This window comes from Electrophorus electricus, chromosome 3 (assembly GCF_013358815.1).
Source record: "Electrophorus electricus isolate fEleEle1 chromosome 3, fEleEle1.pri, whole genome shotgun sequence".
NCBI lineage: Eukaryota > Metazoa > Chordata > Actinopteri > Gymnotiformes > Gymnotidae > Electrophorus > Electrophorus electricus.
The window spans coordinates 21,335,820-21,360,986 of record NC_049537.1 but is presented as its reverse complement, the minus strand read 5'-3'; the positions used below and the strand labels follow the sequence as shown (position 1 = coordinate 21,360,986).

At 49.2% G+C, this 25,167-nt stretch overlaps 1 protein-coding gene across 3 annotated transcripts in view; it reads right to left on the bottom strand.

Annotated features, from left to right (window-relative positions):
- Window positions 1-25,167, bottom strand: part of nkain2 (sodium/potassium transporting ATPase interacting 2) — a 97,970-nt gene that overhangs the window by 21,738 nt on the left and 51,065 nt on the right. For all 3 annotated transcript variants that reach the window (XM_035524321.1, XM_035524320.1, XM_035524322.1), the window contains one exon: window positions 6,421-6,621. In XM_035524321.1, the coding sequence (XP_035380214.1) occupies window positions 6,421-6,621 (201 nt within the window). The remainder of the gene's footprint in view (window positions 1-6,420; window positions 6,622-25,167) is intronic.

The following is a 25,167-nucleotide window of genomic DNA, read 5'->3' as shown; positions in this document are numbered from 1 at the left end:
TCCCTGTGTCGTGCTTAAGCCTCTGAATGTCACAGATAGAGCTTATGTATTTTGTACTTCTAGGTATCAGCACTGATCCCTGTATTTCTACAGTATTCTAGATCATTGGTATATTGGACTCTAACCTACTCTACTGGCTAGGATGTTTTCTATGAGGAAATTACAAAGCACTTTTATAAGTGCTAAATGCTGTAAATGTAAATTTATATATATCACCTGCCACAGCAAGGCAAAAAGTATACAGAGTACACAGAACTGACCAAAACAGGACTGGTAGCCTATAATCTACCTAATGCTTTGGCAACTCAGTGTATCTCAATATAGCGACTCTTCTGAGTTGCTTGTACAGAAATGTACTTAACAGGCTTCCATATTACTCCAAAAAGCTTAAGTAAAAGCCTCTTTTTAGGTCTTTTCTTTGAAGCAGCGGAGTTCTTCACTGGCTGTGATGGCTAAGATGCTTTAACAAGGCTCAGCTAATGGAAGCTCCTGTCCCAGCCCGGCGTGCAGGGGCCCAGGCGGAGCGCTAGGCTTGGATACAGCACTGCTGCTCCTGGACTCAGCTCATTTGCTGGCGCATCCAGGCATAGGAAGGGCCCCCGCCTCTCGCTGCAGAGAGGTGTGTGCACGAGGGAGAGAAAAAGAGGAAAGCGAAAAAGGGAAAGCAAGAGAGAGGAAAAAAGAGGGAGAGAGAAGGAGGGTGGGAGGGGAGGCACAGGGGGTAGACGCCGGCTGCCGGCGCATTCTCCCTTCGCTCCGGCTCGGTGCGAAGGAGAAATCTGCCCGGGAACAGCGCTCTGTGCCTGGGGGGCAGGCTGGCGCAGACGAGCAAGAGGCAGCCGCTCGGCAGAACCGCACAGAGGGAGGATATTACAGTCCGTTTGTTTTCTGAGCAGTGGAGGCCTCTCGTTTTTGGTGCGGGTCCCATTTCCTGCCCGGATGGTTAGGGCAGCGTAATGCGGTCAGACCGCGGACACTGGTGCATAGCAACACGCTCAGATCTCACGAGTGCACGAGGCAGGAGGCGAAGAGAGCCCTGGCACGGGTCACTCGGGGGGAAAGCGTTAACGGTCCGACTGCCTCTGCCTCCGCCCCCTCTCTCTGTCTCTCCCCAGGCAATCCCACAATGCACCTCCATCTCTCTCCCTTGCTAACCCACAATGCACTGCTCATTACTAGTGGTAACAGCAAGACAGCGTCAGCGGATGCAGGAGTTCCGCCGAATTCCTTCCGAAAACCCCCCCCCCCCCCAAGTAAATTAACGTGTTAATGACTCCCCGAGCTGGTGGGGTGGAGGGCAGCAGCTGTGGTCGGGTTACGCCGAGCGGAACAGCGAAGGGGTCCCACAGCTCTCAGAACACCGCTATCCAAACATCACTCAGCGTGGGATTTGGCAACCGACACTGTCGGCAGACCGGAACCGAAGACGCTCCCAAACGCTGCCATGATGGGGGCAGGATGGTCCCGTCTGTACGTCCGCCCTTGGGGATGGGGACATTTAATGGCTGGGTGTGTGTGTGTGCGTGTGTGTGTGTGTGTCTCCTATCAGAGAGGACATTGGCTTGTTCTGCTTGCATATTCAGTTGTGACGCTGGGACTTTGTGGCAGCAGGAGCTGATAAGGCCTGTGTAAGGCTGACCCTGAGGTCATCTTCTCCCGAGCAGCTTGGGATTACGACGCTGAGATTCATAAGAGCTCTGCCCAAATGACAAAGCAAAAGAAAGAGAGAAAGAGGAGACAGAGAAGACAGAAAAAGAGTGAATAGAAAGAGAGAGAGAGATAGAGAGAGAGAGAAAAGGAGAGAGAAACAAGAGGGAGAGACAGAGGGAGAAAAAGAGCAAGAGAGCAAGATCGAGCGTCGGGAAGAGAAAAGAGAGAGATTATCACAAAAAGATCATAGTCGGATTCCTACATCAGCTCGCTCGGTGGGCTTCCTATTATCATGCAGCTCTGTTTAATTACTTTCGGCCTGACGCTTCCTCGTGGCGTAATGATGCGTGCAGCCTCACTAATGTCTGAGCTGCGTGGAAATGAATAGCCCGGGCCTTCGTATCCATCGCGAGCCGCGGCAGAACCTCATTAACCGAGGGTGCTGCGCTGCTGCTCTGCTGGGGAAAAAGCAACGGCTGTGGGGCGGGGCCTCCATCATGGCCCGCCCACTGCGCGGTGGGGGCGGGTCAGAGGGGGAACACGGCGGAGCCGCCCCAGACGTTCCCTCTGTGATCCCTGTAATTATCTTTCCGCGCGTCAGTGGAGGCGGTGGAGAAAAAGGATCGAGCTATCGTCGGGGTACGACACGCAAAAGTTCCCTTCGCTGCGGCCTGTCTCTCCCCGTAGCAGCGCAATGAATTAACCTCAGGGGTTATAGTCATTAATAAAAATGAGATAAGAAATTATTACTTGAGCACTTTGTATGCTGTCAGGTGACTGCCCGCTAACGAAAGAAGAGACAACCGAAATTTGTAGATCAGTTGGGTGCTTCAGAAAGACAGGGGGAGAGAGAGCGAGAGAGAGAGAGAGAGAGAGAGAGAGAGAGAGAGAGAGAGAGAGAGAGAGAAAGGGGGGAGAGATTGTCTGTTGATCAAGCAGCCACTTATTCATTGGTCAAAAACAAGATAATAAATGAGCTGTTTTTTTCTTCTCAGCACCCTCATTCCCCACACAAGGAAACAAAAGGCAGTCATTCCGGGTCTAATCACTTGTGGGTCAAAGGCGTGACACCGCTGCCTATGCATTTGATGGAACACATGCAGTCCCTGGTTTAGCCCGTGAGAGACTGTGAGGCAGGGCGGGGCGGGGCCAGGCCGGGCCAGGCCAGGCGACTGTGCTGCCTCGTGCTGCAGCTAAATCCTGAGCTGCTTCATCGTGACCTCCCTTACCAAACAAAGCCACTTGCAGAGAAGCTGTCATCTTAATGGGTTTCCGAAGGCATTGGGAAAATCAATTCCTAGCTCTTCTCAGATCACCACTTAGACGAAGAGCTCGAATCAAGGTGCTGGGTGTTTAAGGGGCACTGGAAGAGGAAGATGTTTTGAGGTGAAAGAGTCACTAGGGAGGGAACATTGGAAATACACCTTTGACATCTCGGAGGTCTCATCTAGGCCGGTGGTTTTCTATATCAGCCTTTGGGGACCCAGTCCATGTTGCTCTTGGCTCCTACATGCCCAATTTAACTAAACATGTCATTAGCTAGCTCTTCTTAAAGATATTGAGAATGTTTAATCTACGAACTGTTTTTTATTTTTGCTATTTAGATATCTGATGCCTGTGGTTCCTGTGTGGAGCAGGACCTGACATGGGTGGCAGCTGGTGGCTACATGCTTGCACCACACCTTAAAAACACACCCTTGAGCCTTGACATCTGGTCTTATAAAGACAAGGAAATAAAGTTTTTGATTCTTAAAAATATATCATGATACAACTGTTTCGTTATCTGGCTGATTCTAAAAGGAAAGGCATTAGGGGTAAGCTCTCATGAAATGACTGTTGATTAAATTACACACACAGAGACACACACACACACACACACACACACACACATATGCGCACGTGCACGCACGCACACACAAACAAACCAAGGGAAAATCAGCATCATCAATCCGTAAGTGTATACTGCTCCCACAAGCTCTCAGCCAAATTCTTCCAGCAAGCAAAACTGTAAATTTCAACAAAAAAGACTAAGCCTGCATTTTAAACAGCACCAGGGGCTTCACTCTTCACTGTAGGGGCTTCACTCTCCCACCACAGATTTGGAGCCCACAGACTTTCGCGCGCACACACACACACGTGTACACACACACACACACACACACACACACACACACACACACGCGCGTGCACACACACGAGTGCCTTGTCCCTTTCAATGTTTCACAAAGAACTTAATTCAATCACTGTCATATTGATCCTGCCAGCAGGAGCTCTCTTACGTCAGCCCAGCGGAACAGGTTGGTGTTTGGGAGGATAAATGTTATTGGGCAATAACTCTGGCCAGTTCTTACATGACAAACTCTAAGCAGAAGCCTTATTCTCTCATCCAAATGTGCTGAGGAAACCCGAGGGCACACACCTGCGTTCCATTCTGCAGGCAACAGGATGGGAACGCAAATTACAAGGTGCAACAGCTGTGCCCCTTTTTATATTTGGAGATTTGACAGCGAACATAACTTAATAACTTATTGATGGGAGGCTTCGGAATAACTGAAGCCATTTCCAAGGTTAGTGTCTTGAAACTGATTCAGCCATTATTACTTCTGAAGAAACAGATCCCTACAGAAACCTTCCAAACGGGTACATGGAACTGAAAAGCATTCGCGAATGGCAGTAAGGAGTACAGTATTGTCTGTGTCACCTGCAAGTAGTTCATTTCCTAGGTATGGACAAATCAGTAACCAGTACAATTTTCCCAACTGTATAATGGTGGTGTAATGGGCGTTTCATCGTTTGTGAGAGAGTGTTAAGCGGACGAGCAAGTGCCTACGTGTGGGCCGTGCGCAGGTGTTCGGGAGAAGACCGAGAACCGAGCTGTTGAAACTGTGGTGCAGAGAACGGTTCAGGCCTCTCATCCAGGCACAGAGGACCGACTCTCCCCAGGGAAAGATGGGAGCTTCCACATTATCATTTCCATAGCACAACACACAGATCTGTTTTATAAACATGTTTCATTCCCCTAATTACATGGCATACATTAAGCTGCTGTGAAAGGGGGGGGGGGTGCTTGGCGGGCTTGGTGGTGCGCGGGCTGGGAGCCCCAGCACTGTAATTACCAGGAAGGGCTGAGAGTTAAAGGCGCACTAGAGACACACGGGGCCGTCTACCTCGGAATGCGCAGGGCCACGTACCTCGGAACACGTAGGGCCGTCTACCTCAGAACGCGCAGGGCCGCCTACCTCGGAACGCGCAGGGCCGCCTACCTCGGAACGCGCAGGGGCGTCTACCTCGGAACGCGCAGGGGCGTCTACCTCGGAACGCGCAAGGCCGCCTACCTCGGAACGCACAGGGCCGCCTACCTCGGAACGCACAGGGCCGCCTGCCTCGGAACGCGCAGGGCCGCCTGCCTCGGTACGCGCAGGGCCGTCTACCTCGGAACGCGCAGGGCCGTCTACCTCGGAACGCGCAGGGCTGTGTACCTCCGAACGCTGGCATATAGTGAGATCACGCACACACTTACCCACACTCACATGTATATACTCACACTTACACATACACTCATGCATGTACACATGCATATTCAGTCACCTCCATGTGCACACACACACACACACACATACATGCTTATACACACACATATACGCGTTCAGTTACATATACACACACACATCCACGTATGCATGTACACATTCACTCAGACATTCACACAGACATGCACTGACAAATGTGCACAGCCATATGCATTAACACACACACACACATGCACACGCGCACACACACGCACACACACAGCTTATTCTTATCCCAGGGGATGCGGCCCGCGAAACCACTAAAAGCTCCCAACAGGCTCTCAGTCTGAGCGCTCACGCAGGCAAGAAGCTGCTTTTCTCCTCCGCTATCTTCTGATATAAGATCTCTGCAGGGCCATTAGCTGTTCGAGCAGCACAAGCTATAAATACCAGCCGAACACAGCTCCCGCCTGGCTGTGTGCAGGTACGGCTGTTTATGGGCGGCAGTGGTAAAGTCCCCCCACCGGCCTCTGACGCGCTCACGGCTGGCGTATTAAAGCACGCTACAGCCAACAGAAGCCCGGGCCTCCTCGCATTTTAATGCGGTCCGACTGGGAGCAGAAGCGCGCCCGTGCTGCGACAAACGATCACAGAGCAACTCATGGCATGATGCGGCGGCCAATCGGACGCCGGGGGAGGTGGAGGCGAGAGGCGTGGTGGGACGCGAAAATGGGGATGCGAAGGGTTCGGGTGCGAATAACAGCTGCTGAGTGCAGGAGGACTGGAGGCAGGTATCATGAGTGAATGAAGGAGATTGGACACTCAGAGGTAAGGAACACGACAGGTTCCTATTAATAAACCGCTGCCTGGAGTGTGAATCTCAACGTCATCTCGCACGCCCTCTCAGCTCCCACGCTGACTTTGTAAATAGCATGAAATGGAAAAAGCTCCTGAGGATTGGTTAGGCCTGGTCTTGTAACACATTACAATATGTGAAGGGGGTAAAAAAAAAAGGGATTTTTTTCCCCAGAGGGAATTGGTTTGGAGGTGAGAACACGTCCTCCGTTTGTCCGTGGTCCAAGCGGGGCCTGTGAACGCATCGCTGGCAAGAAACGGAGCGTTCGAAAGCGGTTTCTAACCCGGGTGCTCCATGCACTGCTTTCAGTCCTCTCGAAACGAGGCACCTGGGTTTGCGGGAGGCAGGGGGAGTGGAGCGGGTGGGTCTGGGGGCAGGGCGGGGGTGAGGGATGGGGACACTCACGGCTAGGACGATCTGCACGGAGCTGTGTGCCACCTCCACGTACTGGTACTCCAACGCACAGCCGGCGATGCTGATGTAGCGGTGGTCCTCCGGAGCCCACGAGGGCGGGGGGGTCACTGGGGTGACCTTGCAGCCGGGCCCGTTCTCCATCCACCAGGAGCGGTGCATGGAGATGTTGAAGGTCATGATCAGGTCCGTGTCCTGCGGGCGGGGAAGAGAGAAAAAGGTTTTAGACGCACCCAACCACCCTGGCGGCATTGCGTCTGCCCCGCGGCCTATGTGCATGGAAGCATTAGTTCTTTGCTCTTTGTCTCGTGTAAGCCAAGCAAGAGAAAAAGCATTTTAATGATGTATTTCTGGCTTAGCGAGTGTAATACCACTAACTCTGACTGATTTAACAATGTAGGTCAAATGCAAAGCACTCTGGAATATTCCAATCAAGCCAGAACTCATGCGCTCACTTTGGCGTTTTAGGCCGAATTTGCTGCTCGGCGGGGGTCTCTAAATATTTTGCCCTTATGTTTTCTGTCAAGCTAATTCTTTATTTACAGTTGTCGTCTGTTCATGATCACCTCTGAACATTTGGAGAGGGTATACGTTCACACTTCATTCGAGAAAGAAATAAATCTACTCCACTATTTGTCAAGGTTTTGTCTTGTTTGATGAGTAATCAACTTAAAAGCTTTGCTTAACATCCTGCGACACCACATTCACGCCGTTTTATTCGGGGGGCCCCGGGGAACTTCGTTTGCGGCAGCACAAGGGCTCCATAATAAGCAGAAGCCGACTGTCTCCCGCTTAGCTCGGCCTGGTATAAATTTCACAAACAAGGGATGAGACTCTGTCTGTCCCTGTATTGCATTTGTGCCTGCCGGTCTCGACTGATCCAAAGGAGCGGATGTGTGAAGTGGATGTGATGCCCCAGTGAGCGTTAGAGGAATGGAGCGGTAGAAGCGAATTCGTCAGGGCTCTCACAACACGACAGTCCCACACAGATGTGGACAGTCCAGGTTCACCGTGTAAAAGTCTTCCCGGGGATTTTGCCTCAACCTGCCAGATTCGCCAATTAGCTCAAGCAAGCAGGTAGGATTAATTGATGGACAGTCAAGGACCCTGATATATAGTAACGGGTGCCCAGGAGCATCCTTAAATAACGATGGAATGCTTAGGTTCAATTAGAGAAGAACTAAGAAATCAGTAGCGGCTCACGAGTCCATTAGGCTCATTACGAATAACCAGAATCAAAAAGTGAAAAAAAGAACAGCTCCTACCTGGCTCTCCTGCCAAACACATGCACGGCTAAATCAGACTCATGAGTCATAGGAGTCACAGCCTGGTAAACTTGCTCCAATGAACAGTCAGCTAACGTTTCTACTCACAGGGCCGCAGGCCTTTATGCTGTTCATGCGGTTAGCTGTGCGCTCGGTCGGAAAATTTTAGTAGAGTACAAACAAACAACAATAACAACAACGAGAAGAACAATACCCTCAACGAGACAGAAAGTGTTAGCCGAGGAAACACTTGACACCATTACCATGAAAACAAAAGCACCTCTTCAGTGTTTGTCAGATTTGGTCCTCGGCTCTGTTGAGTAAAAGTGAGTCACCAGAAGGCTCTGTGTCAGCAACGTTATTATGTCTCCCCGCTGAGATCAGTCAGCCCGTGCTCCGCAGCAGGAGGGGAGAGAGCGTAGGAGACGTGATAAAGTGCTTTTAATTCACCCGTAAAACCCAGATCAATGGCTCAGGGTTTGTTGAAGGCTTGCCCACACCAGGCCTGGTGGCACTAATCTCGGTCCGGCGGTGACAGAGCCTTTCCCTCCGCCGGCCGAAGGGCAGGTCTTGCATCTCGTGCGTTTTTTCCTGCACCGTCAAGTCGGATGTAATGGTCAGGCAAAACCAAATCTCGCAGCCCGAATGGCAAATCAGAACAGTGAAGGACAGATTAGATTAGCGACAAATAATAAATCATTAAGTTCAGATTGCATTAAACACTCAGCTGGGAATAAAAATACCTGAGACAAACCGGCAGGGTAAAGGAAGGGAAAAAAACACGACAGGTCAGAGATACGCCATAGGGTCACTTCTACACCCAACAAGTGGCAAGCATGGAACATGAACATGCAGCGCAGTAGGCGTCCTGGCGTTTGTGTCCAGGCGGAGACAGATGAAGGCTAAATAAAGAGCATGCCTGGCCTCCTGCTGCTGTCTGGCAGGGTGGGGTGGGTCGCAGGGAGTATGGCAGGGTGATGGGGTTTGAATTCCCAGCGGGGGGGGGGGTTTGGTCGTTGGAGATCAGTCCGGCACCTTGTTCCCCGACGCATTGATTGGGAAGAGGCCTACAAAAATAACGTCCGACATCCACAACGAGGGTTGTGGGAGCAGCCCATGGAAAAAAAAATACTGTACTGATGATAAAATCGATAAAATAATCAAATTTGAAACAATTATTACTAATTAGCTAAAAAAAAAAAAAAAAGCCAAATGAAGCAGTCCAACCTGAGTCATCACCATTATGGAAAGTAAAAGCAATTAATGGAATAATGGATGGGAAATGACCAATCTGTATTGCTGTGTATTCAAGGAAAATGTGGCCATTAGTAATTCTGCTGCTCAAGATGGTATTTAAATGGTCAGTGCTATTATACTTAGTTTGCATGAACAAAAGAGCTCTGCATAAAAACAGGGACCTGAAAAACAGAACCAAAATGGACTAGGCTGCTTTGTCTTTGCCTATCTAAGCTGCCCTTAGAGATGCACAAAACAATGCCAAACACTGTTCCCTTGTCCTATTCTCGCTTAGAAACCAAGGCAGCACAAAATGAACTTATCTAAACTCTTTTGGTGGCTTCCAGCTAAAACTTGAGTGCTGTTTCAGCCAGCTGCCTCTGGCTTGGAGAAGAGGACTTTCTTTAATGACTGTCAGATGAGAGTCTAGCAGAGGCTTGAAATAAATGCCAAAAATAGCAACAAAGATGATATTCGAGGACCCATGACACCATGGAAATGGCCTTAGCTATAACACTCAGCGTACTGCTTGATGGGGTCTTGTGCAACAAATTACCCTGAGGGAAGGAACCTTCCACGAACTCGCAGCGACCTCTGAAAGAGAGCGTGATGTGGTGAAGGGCCACAGGGCATGCAGTTCGCTCACACTATGGTGGCGACGCTGCTTTGATTCCTCACCATCAGGGAAAAAAAAAAAAAGGTGAGTTTGTCCTCTGAATGCCATTGCCGGCCGAGTGGAGAGGAGGAAGATGGAAGGAACAGAACCAGGATATGGGTATCAGTCATCAATATCCATCAGTAAATGAGTTTCTGCAGTCAAGCCCTGGCCATGTTTCCCTCAGGCTGGCACTTTGCATTGTGGTATGAGCAAAACTAGTGAACACTAAGAGGAAAAGAGTTAGCAGCAAAACAGAACCAACCACTTAGGTAAGCAACCAGCCGACCAACCAAACTTTGCTTGCACAACTGATAATGGACCTCTGTCTGAAACGTTCTGTTTCTCTGGAAACTCTATGTACTTTACTGCAATTTTGATTTTATATATATATATATATATATATATATATATATATATATATATATATATATATATATATATATATGTGTGTGTGTGTGTGTGTGTGTGTGTGTGTGTGTGTGTGTGTGTGTGTATATGTATATATATATATATATCCAGTAATATACCCAGCATGAGATTTAACATTCAATGTTTGACCCACAATGCCCTGCTTTGCCAATCTGCTGTCTTGCTTGAGTAAGACCTACACTTCTACTTGGAAAAGAAGTACACCAAGGACTGAGATTCTCCCCAAGGAAGACTTACATAAAAATGTCTTTATAACTAAAGCCATATAAGGTTAAATCTCAGTTCTGTAAAAGTGTTTAAGCTTCTGTGGTGTGCTAGTTATACCTCGATTAGAAAAAAGCGTCAAACTCTGCAGATCCCCGAAGCCATTTTCACTCATCCTCTGGTAATGAGCTGTACGCCTATCAGCTACATATTTTCCTGCAGTTAAATGTCCTGAGCGGATCAGTCTCAGAAAAGCGAAAACCCCGCGTTCCGCACCGATATCGTCCAATGCCTCCAACGTGACAGCGATGACTTGGTAAATAAGTCACCATATCGCCTAAAGCGCTTACCAAAACCTTGGGCGTGGAGCTACAGCAGGACCTCCACCTACTCCAGCATAACGAGAATGCCACGTGCTGTGCTGCTTGGAGTAGCTCCGCCACCAAACAGCTCTGTCCGCAACCACCCGTGCCATGGATCATCTCCGGAAACATTTCGAGCCGGTCCGGGAACGCTGCACTCCCTGATGCCGTCCCAGTTGTTTGTCGAGAGCAATTACAGGAAGGTAGCGTGGACAGAGGGCCCTGCTCGCCACGCGGGCTCTAATTGCCTGTCCGCCGAGAGATGCTTTTCTCTCATCAGACTGACATGCCATGGGAGTCAGCAATAACTATCCCACCAGCAAGAGAGTCAGCAGGAGGAGGGGCACAGACCCTAGATGGAGTGTCTGCTGTAATGAACAGTGGGGGTGTGTGAAGGTGTAGAGGATGGAGGGCTGGAGGTATGGCACCCACTTTAACACATTCTAGAAACATGTCACAAATGCGTAAGGCTGAGATCATGCTGTCTTCACTTGGTGAGATCTTTTGTCGAGCACCAGGACCCCTCTGAGGTCAAATCCATCCTTACAAAAAGGGTTACTGAAGCCAGAATCGCACCATCCCCAAAGCCTGCTGGTAGGTGTCCTTTAGAACTCTGAGAATCATCCACACACATTATTCTGGATCTTTTTTATTCCCCATCTCCTTCACCATACCCTGCTCCTTGCTCATCATTGTAATGAAGTTTAAAGAGCGGGATTGTGGGCTGTGTCGGAGCCTGCTACCGACCGTACGAGGTGGGCTGAGGCAGGCCTAGAGGCAGCTCCGGCACCGGCATGCCAAGAACCTCAGAAAAGCGTGGCCGCTGCAGGCCGAGAATGGATGACGACGCCCCGTAACACAAGACCTCCCCTCCGTGAAAAAGGTCACACCGTTGCCATCCATTGAGAAGATGGGCCTCGTCACTCAAGGAGCTGCGCCTGGTAACAAGAGCATGAAATAAGCTCATTTGGTAGAACTAAATTAATCTGCTGTGATTAAAATAATTGCATGTGCTGGCATAGAACACTGCCAAAAAAAAGGGAAAGGGGCCCTAATTAGGGAGCTTCTATTCCCGGCCCTTCTACGTGCACGCGGGGGCTTGTTTGGAGTGTGAGCAGGATGTGTTTGTCAGAAACCGCGATGTGACATTTCGAAAACGTCCATTAACAGATGGAGGATTGTTTATGTTTATGAATATTGCAGTTCGGGCAACACATATTTACCAGTGGTAGGGGTAGGGGGTAGTGGAACGTCGACACGGAATGCTGAAATGTCAGGGCGTCTGCGTGCAGCCGATGATACCAATGTGAATGGGCATGAGTGCTGTTTATCCATTAAAAACGGAAACCACTGGTCTGGATATCATATGGTGAGAGGAGGAGAGAGAGAGAGAGAGAGAACGCGAGATGCAAAGAGAGAGGAACAGAAGGTGGAGAAGCGAAGAAAACAAAAAAAAAGATGAGCCAGAAGAGAGAGAGAGGCTGGGAGGAGAAAGAGAGAGGGAGGAGAGGAAAAACGGCAATAACGGGAGAGAGGGATGAAGGGAGAGAGAAAGGGAGGAGAGGAAGCCCTTAGATAGGCCATGCTCATCAGTACCTTGGCGCTTTATTGATCGCCTCAGCAGCTGGATATTAGAGTGGTAATTCACTTTTTAGATAGAAGGTGTGGACATTTCGGGACCACCCCATTTGTTACCCAAGCTGCTGCTAGCCATCTGGCAGGCCGAGGGAGGGGACAGGGGCCGGGGACAGGAGCGCTCCGGACAGGAGTCTAACGACGAGCACCCCCCCCCCCCCAGACTGGGCGAGGAGGACACCTGCCTCACGCTCCCCCCTCTGCTGGGCTAAACAAATGGCCCTTAACCCCTTCACTTCAGGGGCCGACAGCAGCACGGCCTCCACGCCGCAGATGTCCTGAGATCCCAAGCTGAAGGCTTACAAATGGAGCAAAAGCAGTGAATATTGGCTCGGCTGGATGGCAGGAGATCAAATCAAGGTCCTAGTAATCGTATCATCCTGCATGATGTCATTGCTCACCTTTCACCTCCAACACGGTGCCGCCGCGGGTTTTTCACCGCAGAGAGTCAGGCCGTTCAAGAGCGCTTGTTTTCTTTACTTGCATCTCGCTGCCTGGAATTGCATGCTGCCACACGTCCTCGATATACCCTGGCGTGCGCGGCGCACTGACGTCTTCACAGGGACAGGGCCCATGCTTCAAGCGCCCTATCAGCAGGTATGGCAGCAACAGGCCTGAAGCCCCTGACGCTCGCTCAGGCCCTGGGGGCAACGCTCACAGACGTTCGTCTTGTGACGTACGCACATCTAAAGCGTGATTCCTGTGTGCTGAACCAACGTTTCCGATTTCAGCTCAAAGAAAAAACGGACGCACATACACACCACTGGGTATATTATTAGTGATAAAAAGTGTCTGACACAGACAATACAGCACATGAAGAATGATAAAAAATATATATATGCTTGTCTCAATTCCATTAAACAGAGACGAACGTATGTTTATTAAATTGTGAACAGAAATGCAAAGACAAAGATCGTATGCTACAACAGTGGCAAGAATTCAACCGAAGTCCAAAATAAGTTCAACTGAAAGGTAGTACTGTGTGATTTCTGAACGATGTAGGTGAGACAGCCGCACATTCTATGTAAAACAAGCTCTTTCCTTTAAATTTATATTAAGGCCAGCCAGTGCAGGATCAAAACAAAAGGAGAAAGAGAAGATCAAAGCTGGATGACTTTAAAGGCAACCGAGTGAAGCACTTCCACTCAGGAAAAATAGGACAAGTTACAGCAAACTTCTCATCTACATGCTGTTCTGCCATCAGAGACTGAGATACAGAGAGAGAGAGTGGGAGAGAGAGAGAGGGAGATAGAGGCAGAGAGAAGGAAAGTGAGAGACAATGAGAGAGAATTCTTGTCACGTTTTACTATTATTTTGTTAATTATGACTATGAGAGCCATTATCGCCATCCTTAACCTAAAGACATTATTGCTATTTTTGCACTCTTTTTCTGCTTTTCCAAACTTTTTTTTTTTTTTTGTCTGGCAAATTTGCACCTGATTCCGCCATTCCAATAAAGCTCCCTTGAACTGAGAAAGCAGAGGGCTTAGGGGCTGCGGAGAGATGAGGGAAAGAGAGGGCGAAAATCAGGAGGACAGATGGAGAAAGAGGGATAGCGCAAAAGAGTGGATAGAACAGGAAAGGAGAACCAAAGATGAAAAGAGCTGAAAAGAAGAACAACGGAAAATCAGAGGACATAGAAAAGGTGATGAGGCTGAAGAGATGCAGCGGAGCTGGGGAACAAGAGAGAGAGAGAGAGAAAGAGAAAGAGAGAGAGAGAGAGAGGAAAAAAGAGACAGAAATTAAGACAAGAAGAAGAGAAAGCAGCATAGAGTGGATGTGGGCTGTGTGTCTGACGTGGGCTGCCGAGCTCATGCTATTCTGATGCGCCGCTACGGACAATGCCGGTCTGCCTCCAAGTATCCGCGCCGATGAGAGTCGGGGCGGCTGGGGGCTACGGGTGGGGAAGGGGTCCAGAACAGGACCTGAAATCAGCCACTGCCTTCAGCCGGGACCCGTCGGAGGCGGCGTGGGCAGCTGAGGGTGGCCGTCCACGTGCGGCAAATTAAATCCCTTGCTTCCATTAACCAACGCGCCGCTTCTCCCGAACGGCCCATATGGTTCAAACGAGCTGGGTGCACTCTGTTACGGCACTCGAGGCATTACCCTGCCTCAGTGAGGACAAGCACCATACGCAGTTGTTTTCGTAGCACCAGAGCTTTTGCACCCGATCCTAATAGCCCTCTAACAGCTGCTGCAAATGGGAATAGAAGCATTAACGTCACACAGACTGTGGCACTAACAGCAGACCATTTCAACAAAATAAAACAATGAAAAAAAAAATATCAAACATTATTTCTGGGCCTCTAAAACATTCTAATATTCTTTTTCACTCTACATCAAAGTCTTATCTCTTTGCGATGTGGTACTTTAGCGGTCTAGGGGCAGAAAAGAACTGCACCGCTGGCATAAGTGGCGGGATATACAGGAGACGCATTGGAGCACGGCGGGATGCTGGGGTGTTGGCGGGGGCAGTCCCACAGAGGGCAGCGTTTCGTTTCAACTGCGGTCGAAAGGGTTACCTGCCGCCGGCTTGTGCCAGGGCGTGGACTGGGGGCGGACTCCAATCGCACGCGCCCAGTTCCCAAGCTGCTGTTGCTGGAGGAGCGGTTACTCGAACTGAGCCACGACCCACGGCACGATGGATCACCTCGGACCGTCCAGAGGAAGGTGGCAGGGAGTCAAACACAGAGGTTCCTGTTCTCTTGTTGGGAGAGAACAGATTGCTGAAGGAAAGATACTTGTGCCACTGAGCTTGTGTGTGTGTGTGTGTGTGTGTGGGCGGGGGGGGAGTGGATTGGTTGCCGGGGGGCCAAGTGTAATATGTGTGTAATGGCTGACACCAGCGTTCTGCAGGGGAAGGGAGTGCAGCAGCTAAGGCTGGAGGAGCCAAAGTCCTGTGACTGGACAGGGAAGATGTTTTCGCGCTGACAATGACAATGCAGGTGATGTAAACCCCTTCTGAGCATTCACCTTCTCCATTAGAAGTGCAAGCGCGAAAGAAGATCAAGAAAGAATGTAACGTGTGCGCAAACCATTTCAGAAATGAGGGCCAGAATCGCTTGCTTCTTCACGCGCTCCCGTTTCCTTTAAGTTCCGGGGTTGTAATCACGTGTGCCTGCCAGACTGGTGCCGATGCCCAGGCTAGCACAGGCAAGGCCCGGTTGGCTCGGGCTCTGCTTCCGGACCTCCTGCAGCGCCACTGTAGCCGCTTGGCATCTTCTGAGTGCCCCCAAAAAACTGCCACACGCAGCTGGGAGGAGGCGGATCGGGGGTGAACCCAAAAAACACATCTGGTCTTGGTTTCTGAATGGCACAGTGGCACTCCAGCCAGTCAGTACCCAGTGCTGCTCTCTCGGTACATGCGGTCTGTGTGAGGGGGTTGGACAGTCCTTGAAACGCTCTGGGGACTGACGCTGTGGCAGTCGTGTGTAAAAAACAACAACAACGACAACAACAACAGCAGAAATGGGAGGCTAGTGCCCCATGACAAGAGTCCTTGAATGTGATGAGGCCCACAGAGAGGTGATTGTTTGCTGGGATGGTCGGGGTACAGATGAAAGCATTGTGCTGGCTCACATGGGTGCGGCACCCCATGCAAGACGCGGCGGGCTAAGGCCCCCCCGAGCAGCTGCCAATGGGAAGGGGGAAGGGGTCAAGGGGTCAGAGGAGGCCATGTGCTCCGGCTGGCATCTGTCCAGGGCACTAGCCACATAGAGGAGGCAAACAAAGCCAGTGAGAGACACAGCAGGGTTCGATTGGGTGGGGGAGGATAATCTGGAACCTACGGGGCAAATTACATCTTGAAACCATGAACCAAGATGAAAAGCTTAGCCAGGAGATCAGCTGAAGGCAAAGGAGAGGTTCCTGGACCCTGACCTCTTCCCCCCCACCACTCATTGACTCATCCTCCGGGCTCTCTCCAAAGCAGGAGGTGCAATCCACTCTGGAGCGCCAGCCAGGTGCTAGACTGCCCTCTAACACCTCCGGGGCCTGCGTCTGCCGGCCTGTAAGGCCAGTAAGCAGACGCCTGCCACTCTCACCCATCTGGAGGAAAGGAGCGGGGGAGGGGGGGGGGGGGGCGCCGCCCAGTGCCTGGTGCCCGGGACCGCACCGACACCCACTCGTTCCCCGTCTGACACAAACAGACGAGCCAACAGGCTCTGGCGAAGGTCACGTGTTTTTTCTCTCCCCCCCACACTCTCAATTACCTGAGAGGAGCAGTCATATAAAAGCAATCATACAGACGCCCTGAGAGGTTCGGAAGAGTTCAAACGTGTATTTATTCCTTAAAAGCTCACAGTTCACCGCGGCCGGCCACCAAGTCTTCAGTGCAAACATGCAGGCACTTTAATTGCCCGGTGCACTGTGTGCTCAGCACTGTGCCCGTGCTGCGGGTAGATATTTTCACAGAAGCCAATTATGCGATTCATTCAGATGATCTTTTTTTTCCTCTTGCTATTCCCTCCCCCTTTTTTTTTTTTACCTAAACAATCCATTAGCAAAGCTCACTTATTAATTCACACCCTGCAGCTAAACATTTATGGTGTATGCAAATAAGCCCCGTTTGACTAATTCAGATGGATTTGAGTGAAAAAAGAGAAACAATTAACAATGCACAAACTGCATCGAGGCAACGTTTTTCTAATCATTTCATACAGGAACATATCATTTAAATAGCAACAGTGAAAAATAAACTAAGTTGTTTATAAGGTTTAAGGATAAGTAAAGGTTGCAGGTGCTTAAATATAACAGGCAAAGTCTCTCAAGGAAAGATCACAGTGGAAATATGCTGCACCACCTTATCACAACAGAAAATACCACTGTTAAGTGTCATCATTCATCTCATTTAAAATACACATGGCCCACAGTGCAGCCTACTGTGCTGGCGGTATTGATTTCTGTTTTTCACTCTCTGAGAGACTTATAGCTCTTACATGGAATGTGTACAAGATGGAAAGAAAATGAGAGAGAGAGAGAGAGAGAGAGAGAGAGAGAGAGAGAGAGAGAACACGATGAGTACATCACACGACACGCTGTGTGAAGGATGAAAACCTCAAATGTCTGCAGACCGACTCCGGACCACACTTACGGCCGAGTATCACACTCGGCAGATACCATTTTCCCCACGCTGGGAGACTGCATCATGTCTCTTAATACTGGGAGAGATGATACGAAGGGAGAGAGAGGGAGAAAGAGAGAGAGAGAGAGAGAGAGAGGGCGCGAGAGGGAGAGAGGTTTATGTGGAGCCAGTCTCTATAGCAGAACTACAGATCGACGAGGTGAACAATGGCTGAACTAAGGGACATGATCACAAAATCCCTGACACATAAGTGCACGTTGGAGGCAGCATCTAAAAGCATCATTACTCCACCTTGGGAATATCTCTATGTGCTGTGTGCAAGGGTGTTGAGTGTTCTTACACACCGTCACATACAGAACAAAAATCACATCAGGAGAAACCTCGAAGAAAAAAAACAAAACAAAAACATCAATCTATGGTGTATTTGTAAATAAATATATGATGTCAGAGAAAAAATAGCAGAGTGGTTGCCTTAACAAGACGTGGTCTGATGGTGGAACATCACGGACACTGACATGAACCTCGCTACCCATTTGGCCAGGCTAAAAGGCCTGATTTCATAGACATTAAACTGACCAATTGATGGAAAGTCGCTTTAAAGGTACAGCCGATTACGACTGCATGCTGACCTGTGCAAAAGACATTAAAACAAACCCATTAGCAGACACTCTAGTGTAGAACACAAGAAGGGTGGGAACGCGATATACCTTCAGCATTTATGGCGCATAAATTACTTACATTTTTAATTATCTTATCCTCCCGAGGTGATTATTAGGTCACCGTTGTGCACACCTTTGCATGTGCACATATACGGCGCTACACCTCAAAAACAGACGGGAGGGAGGCTCAGACCCCCCCGGGGTCCAAACGCGCAGCGCAACTTGATACACGGCAACCATCTCAATTCCACAAAAAGCAGTTGTAGCAATTCTGCTCGTGCATAGAAAAGAAACTGTAATTAGGAGCACAGCAGTTTGAGTTTAGTGAGAATGTAATGATATGTTACTATTTTGTGGTTAAATAGAAGTGAGTTGCAGTCAACGCTTGGGCAAATCCTTACATTTGATAACCCAGAGGATGAGCTTTCATCTTGCGCCAAATGTATTCTGCCCAGTATTCTCCTGGAATGATTTACGGCCCATTCTGTAATTGACCTTTGGCTGCATTTTAATTTGACTAATGCCACCATTATTCTCCTGATGCAATGAAGTTGTTTGTGCCAGAAATAAATAACTCAAAATATGCCAGCTCAAGCCTGTTATTATAATTTGTTAAACTGTATTAATCCAAAAGGGCCGTATTTAGTGGAGGTAAAAAGGTTTGCCCGCCGCCGCCCGGGCGCCTGCCTGGTTTACGAGCCGAGTTTGAGGCAGGCGTCAGATGGATGAACTGCCAGCGTGGGGGCAGAGCTGCGCTACATGACTCCGGGAGTTCACGAGCAAAATGCAAGCGATCTGCCTGGAAGAGAGTGAACGCTGCTATCATGAGGAATTGCTGCGGGAGGTCCTTGGCTGACCTCGACACGCGGCGCACACATTCTCTTTAACCACTCTGACCGGCTCGTCAAGAACAGGGGCGAGGTCTATAAGCGAGAGGCATACGTTCGGCCGCCATGCGTGAAAAGTGTTTTTATTCCTAATGAGGCAGAGAGGATGGCTTGTAAGGTGGAGAAGGAAGGGCTGACCGAGTGTGTGTGCTCAAGTACACGTGTGTACGTGCACGCGCGTGTGTGTGTGTGTGTGTGTGTCTGAACGTGTGAATGTGTGTGTGTGTGTGTGTGAGAGATAGAGAGAGGGAGAATGAGAGATACAGGGGGTTATGTATATATGTGTGTGTGTGTGTATGTGTCTGAACGTGGGAATGTGTGTGTGTGTGTGGGTTATGTGTGTATATATATGTGTGTGTGTGTGTGTATGTGTGTGTGTGTGTGAGAGAGAGAGATAGCGAGAGGGATAAAGAGAGACATGGGGGGGTTGTGTGTGTGTATGTATATATATATATATATATATATATATATGTGTGTGTGTGTGTGTGTAGGTGTAGGTGTGTGTGGGTGTGGGTTATGTGTGTATATATATATGTGTGTGTGTGTGTGTGTGGGTGTGGGTTATGTGTGTATATATATATGTGTGTGTGTGTGTGTGTAGGTGTAGGTGTGTGTGGGTGTGGGTTATGTGTGTATATATATATGTGTGTGTGTGTGTGTGTGGGTGTGGGTTATGTGTGTATATATATATGTGTGTGTGTGTGTGTGTGTGTGGGTTATGTGTGTATATATATATGTGTGTGTGTGTGTGTGTGTGTGTGTGTGTGTGTGTGTGTGTGTGTGTGAGAGAGAGAGATAGCGAGAGGGATAAAGAGAGACATGGGGGGGGTTGTGTGTGTGTGTGTATGTATATATATATATATATATATATGTGTGTGTGTGTGTGTGTGTGTGTGTGTGTGTGCGTGCGCGTATGCGTGTGCGTGCCTGCTTGCGTGTGTGCACCCAGGTGGGCTGTAGGTAGGTTGAGACAGGCACATGGGACACAGCTCATTAACTGGGATATAGAAGTGCCGGCGATGAGGCTGAGGACATCTGTTCTCCCGTCAGCCTCGTCCATGGAGTGCCCATCTCCACGCCACATCACTTAAGGAAAAGCTCCATGTCCAGAGTGGTGCCTACAGCCCAGGAAACACCTGCACTCAAACGTGATGAGTGTCAGGAATAGTCATCTCTACCGTGCATCTGTGTATTACCGTCACTCACATTATATAAGGCCACTACTATAGGTCAGCCTCTGTGTACTAGTGGACTGGACCATAAAGCAGATATCCCCTTATACACATAAGCACAATTTGAATGAAATATTGTACTCATCCATGTTTTTACCCCGAACTCGGAGTAAACTACACCTCCATTTAGATTAATGGCGGCCTAAAGGAAAATGCTGGTAATTTTATACTGGTTATTATCCTCTAGGAGCTTCATGTATGCAATTTGTTTTGAAATTTGTAGTCTCCTAACAGTGAGAATATGCAGGGAGGAAAAACTGCTAATAACGCCTCACTGTAGCCACCGCAGATATGACACGCTCTTTATTTTCAATTTAAAATAAACGAATCATTCACTGCCACTGCAGAAACGAGGCCCTTTATTCCAGCTCAGGCAGAGGACAGTAGAAGAGGCCACGAACTTGATTCCAGCAGGGGTTTTTTTTTGCCGATATTCTTTCCTGCAGTTTTTTTTCCTTTCTTCTTTCCACCTCTACCACATTTGTCCCGAAAAAGCTTTGCATCGGGGAAGCAGCTGCTCTCTCCGGAAAAAGCATTTCACGCCCATCAAGAGTCCTGTGTTTGCACACAGAGTCATATGTGATGAATCTAATAAAGGGGGACTGAAGACCCTGTGTTCCTTCACCCTGGCCCCAGCTCTCTTGCCCCCTACCACACACACACACACACACACGCACACACACAATGAGATGCCAATAAAGGAGACCTTTAGAGAGCAGTGGTAAAATGGCTCTACAATCACTATAATAACACAGCTGACCTACACATAATTGGGAAATGGGTTAGTTGGGTGCCTGCAGGGGTGAGTGAATGGTGTACACAGAGGTGTGTGTGTGTGTGTGTGTGTGTGTGTGTGTGTGCGCGCGCTTGCATGGGGAAGAGGGTCTCACTTGTCTGGCTACCCAAGGCAAGAATTGTCTATCTCTCCTCCAATCACCTCCTGAGGAGCAGGTGCAGAACTGGAGGAGGAGAGCCACCCCCGCGACAGACGGTCCTCCACACACACACACACACACACACACCCTCACACAGAGACACACACACACAGATACACATACTGTGCCCGCCTACCTCAACCCCCCCCCACGAAAACTCTCTCTCCATGACGGGCCAAATGAAAGGAGTCCAGCACAAGCAGATGAAGGGCACCTACTGGATCGCACTGCCAGAGGGAGAGAGAGAGAGCGAGAGAGAGAAAGAGAGAGAGAGAGGGGAAGAGAGAAGGAGAGCGAGGGCAAGAGACAAAGAGAAAGAGAGAGAGAGAGGGAGGGGAGGAGCAGGCTGTCTGGCTCCTGTCGGCCCCCTGGAGCGGATCCGGACCCCCACAGCAGGGAGGTCAGTGCATCCCCGGCGGCTGGAGATGCAGGCAAGTCTGCTGGGACCATTTGCGCCCCAGATGAAGTGACAGAGGCCGAGCCCATCAAACAGGCCCAACCGGCCGGAAATAACACCAAGACAAACAATTTGGGTTTGCTGCCTGAGTGGTACTCACTGGCGCTGGGCTCTGCACTCTGGGCCTTTAATGGAATCCCAGCCTCACAGCGACGAGAGAGGGGCTAAACCTCATCCGCTCTCAGAAGGCTCCTCGCAGATAAAGGACACACCGCCCACTGAAGAGGTGCAGCACGCCACGAGAAAGGCGCAAATAAACCACGCAACTCTCCACCCTGACAGTGGACCTTGCCACTCCCCTACTCTCAAAACCCACTGCGGACGTTTGCTAGGTAATTGCACACTGCGACTGTGGCAAAACCGCTCAAATCATCTGTGGCATCCTTGAAGGCACAGAGGAGATGCGGAGCCGTTTGGGTGGGGCAGATAGATGGTGCTGCTGTTGGAGCACCATACTGGGACTCCGCAGGAACGCGTCGAGGCACTTCCAGCTTTCCGAGTCAAAACGCCAGCAGCTTTACTTTCCAAACCTCAGATTAACCCAAACGTTCATTTGCAGTTATTACACACGCCTAATGAACAGCTTCATGAACCTTTGAGGAAGATAAACATCTGCTAGCGCAGTAATGCCGTGTGTGTGCGCGTGAGTGTGTGTATGTGTGGGAGTTGTTGTTGGGAAACGGGGATCTTGAGAGCAGGGTTTGGCTGAGCGGTGTGCTCAGCCCGGGGCTCATATCCCCCACCCCCCACCCCATCACTGCTGAGCGAGAGGTTCACTTCTCACTTTAAATTTACATAAGCCACTTGTGCGCACCCCCCCCACTTCTCCTGCCAGATCGGCGGCTGGCCTTCGTCATGGGGAGCAGGCTGGCTTTTTTGGGGGGGGTGCTTGGGGCGGGTGGTTACGCATTCGTCACGGTGGCGCCGCTTCCCATGTCGGGGTCATTTGCATTCGATTGGAATACAAATCCATCCATCCAGTGCTCTAACCCCCAGCCCCCCGCACGCACATACCCTGACACCCATATCCCTGGCGCTCTCCTTGGCCTTGGCCCACTAAATCCAGTATAAAATGTCATTACGGCAGGATCAAGGTAGCGGTGGAAGGAGAATATGAATTCCGGGCGTCACTGGACATGTGGTGGGGGTTTGTTTTTTTTCCGCTCCTTGCCACTGCAAGACTGCTGTGGGGAGGAAGCATGAAAGTGGCTAACGGAGTAGTGGACCGCACGAACACCTCAGCGAAAGAAACACACCCACCTCTGTTATTAAGCAGCCAAAACTCAATAAGCTGATTGGTTCGGGTCAAACTGTTCTTGACACTGCAGCAAAACGATGATGTCCAGGTGACACATGGTTTGAAACAATGCGTAATAAAAAATAACTAGAACGGAGTCCGTACAAAGAAACAAAACAGGAAGAGTTGTATTAGAGTTCAAAGTCCTTTCCAAAGATTCCCAAGGACGTAAAGAGGACCATGTCGGGGGAGTCCTGAAAGGAATCCCCAGAGATGGCTGGATCTCCACTGAACCAACATGATTTGCCAGCATTTTCCAACACTAAGCCAGTTTAGGAATTTCTGATCCAATGCAGTTGGATTTGCCAAAATGCTTTACAATTATGAGATGTTTGAGATCTGGTAGAAATATGGTTGCAATGCCTTTTAAGCACTTTAACATTATCAACAAAATTTCAAGTTAATATCTCCACTAAATTGAGGTTTTATGCCTGGATGGCAAATTCACTGCACTGAGCTTGTGTATATGACACATATACCAGGCACAGCAGAGAGCAGTTAGCACGCTAAATCTCCCATGCGTGGTATGTTAGTAGGTTAAGGCTACAGTCAATTCTGGAACATGATACTACGTATCTGCACATTCAGCTTGGTGCCAGCCAGGTTCGCCATTGATCCCTGCAAACTTCACATCATCGCACGCGCGGGTGCATGCGCGAGTGCATGTGCGGGTGCATGCGTGCGCCTGGGTGCCTGCCCGGAATGCGCTTGATATTTGCAGCTTTGATGTTGCAGTGTGCCTCGTTGCAACCTGAGCCAATGCTGCGTATTCAGAGCAGTGAATGGCATGTCTGCATCCACGGAGCAAGCGGACCCTTCGGGTCCTCGCGAGCGTTCACGACAAAGGTAATCAATCATGCCGCTTGTGCTATCGGCAGCCTGCGGCGGCCTGGGGGAAGTGTCTACAGATAATGAAAGAGAGGAGCAGACCACAGGCTCCGGGGTGGGGGGTGGGGGGCTCTGCATGTGAGGGGTGAGGGTGTGTGTTGATTGGGGGGGGGGGGTTGTCTGGCTTCTCGGGCTACCGGAGATGGACGATCACACTCCGGCAACTGCTCGGTGGAGGGATGCCATCGAACCACATCTATCGGGAGACTCTCTAAAGAAATGACCGAGGAAGAAGCGGCACCTTATAAAACGTAGGGGTGAATGGAGAGACAGACAAACAAAAACAGGAGTACAGTACACAAAGGCGAGTGGACTCTCATTCCCCCTAACAAATTATCTGGGAAGCAAATAAATTATTATGTATACTGTAAAGAACATGTTGTAGATAATGGATAACAAAGCTTACAGGAACTCTACAGGTTACAGGAACACATCTGTTATTTTACCATTACTGAAAAACAATTAACAGAGAACCAAGGAAATATATTAGAGAAAAAAGTAATCCAATGAATCTATATATTTAAAAAAAACAAAAACTTTTTTTGTAACACACTGAGAAAACGCCCCAGAATGAGCACCACACGTCAGTGTCATGATAATAAAGTTTTTGCCAGAGGGTTATTAGCTAATCACCCTGCCTATGATGGGAATTCAAAGTCTGACCCCTGAAATTACAACCTCATTTCCATTGCTAATAAGGCCTGCTGTAAGTAATTACTAAAACACCACCATCAGTCACAAATGGCTCTAATAACACCTCTAAGGATGAGCAACGTGAGGACAGGGCTGTAGGAAAAGCCTTTCAGGCCGTTATTCATACTTGTCTTCTTGTCTTCTTTCACACACTCATCATATGCTCTCACGCGCTGTCAGACTCTCATCCACACAATGTCGTAGTCCCCCCCACCACACACTGCTAAAATCTCATGCATACACTGTCATAGATGCGCACACATGCTATCAAACTCTAACGCAAACACCATCTTTTGTGCTGCATTACACTCCCGTGCAGGCACTACTGTAGTTCTCAAACTCACTATTCATCTCTCACACATGCTATTAGACACACACACACACCCACACACCCACACACACCTAACAGGAAGAATAGTGTGTGATGGAAAATATGAAAGAGTAGGAATGAGTAATAGTCTGTTTGAGAGGTGTGATGGTGTATGCAAGTGCACATCAGAGTTTAATAGCGTGTGAGACACTATGATAGTGTACTCTTGAGTCTTTGGTCAGGGGCGTGAGAGGTTTGATAAGGTGTGCATGAGAGCTTGATAGTGTGTGAGACAGAGTTTGATACTCCATGCCTGAAAGTTTGATGAAAGTGTGTGAAAAAGAATTTGATAGTCTGTGTGAAAAGTTCATGCATGAGAGTTTGATAGTGCGTTCACTATCAAGTTCACTATCAAACTCTTTTTCACCCACTATCAAACTTTCATAAATTCACTCTTAAGCTCTTTTCCACGTACTTTCAAACTCTCATGCATATGCCATCATGATAGTGA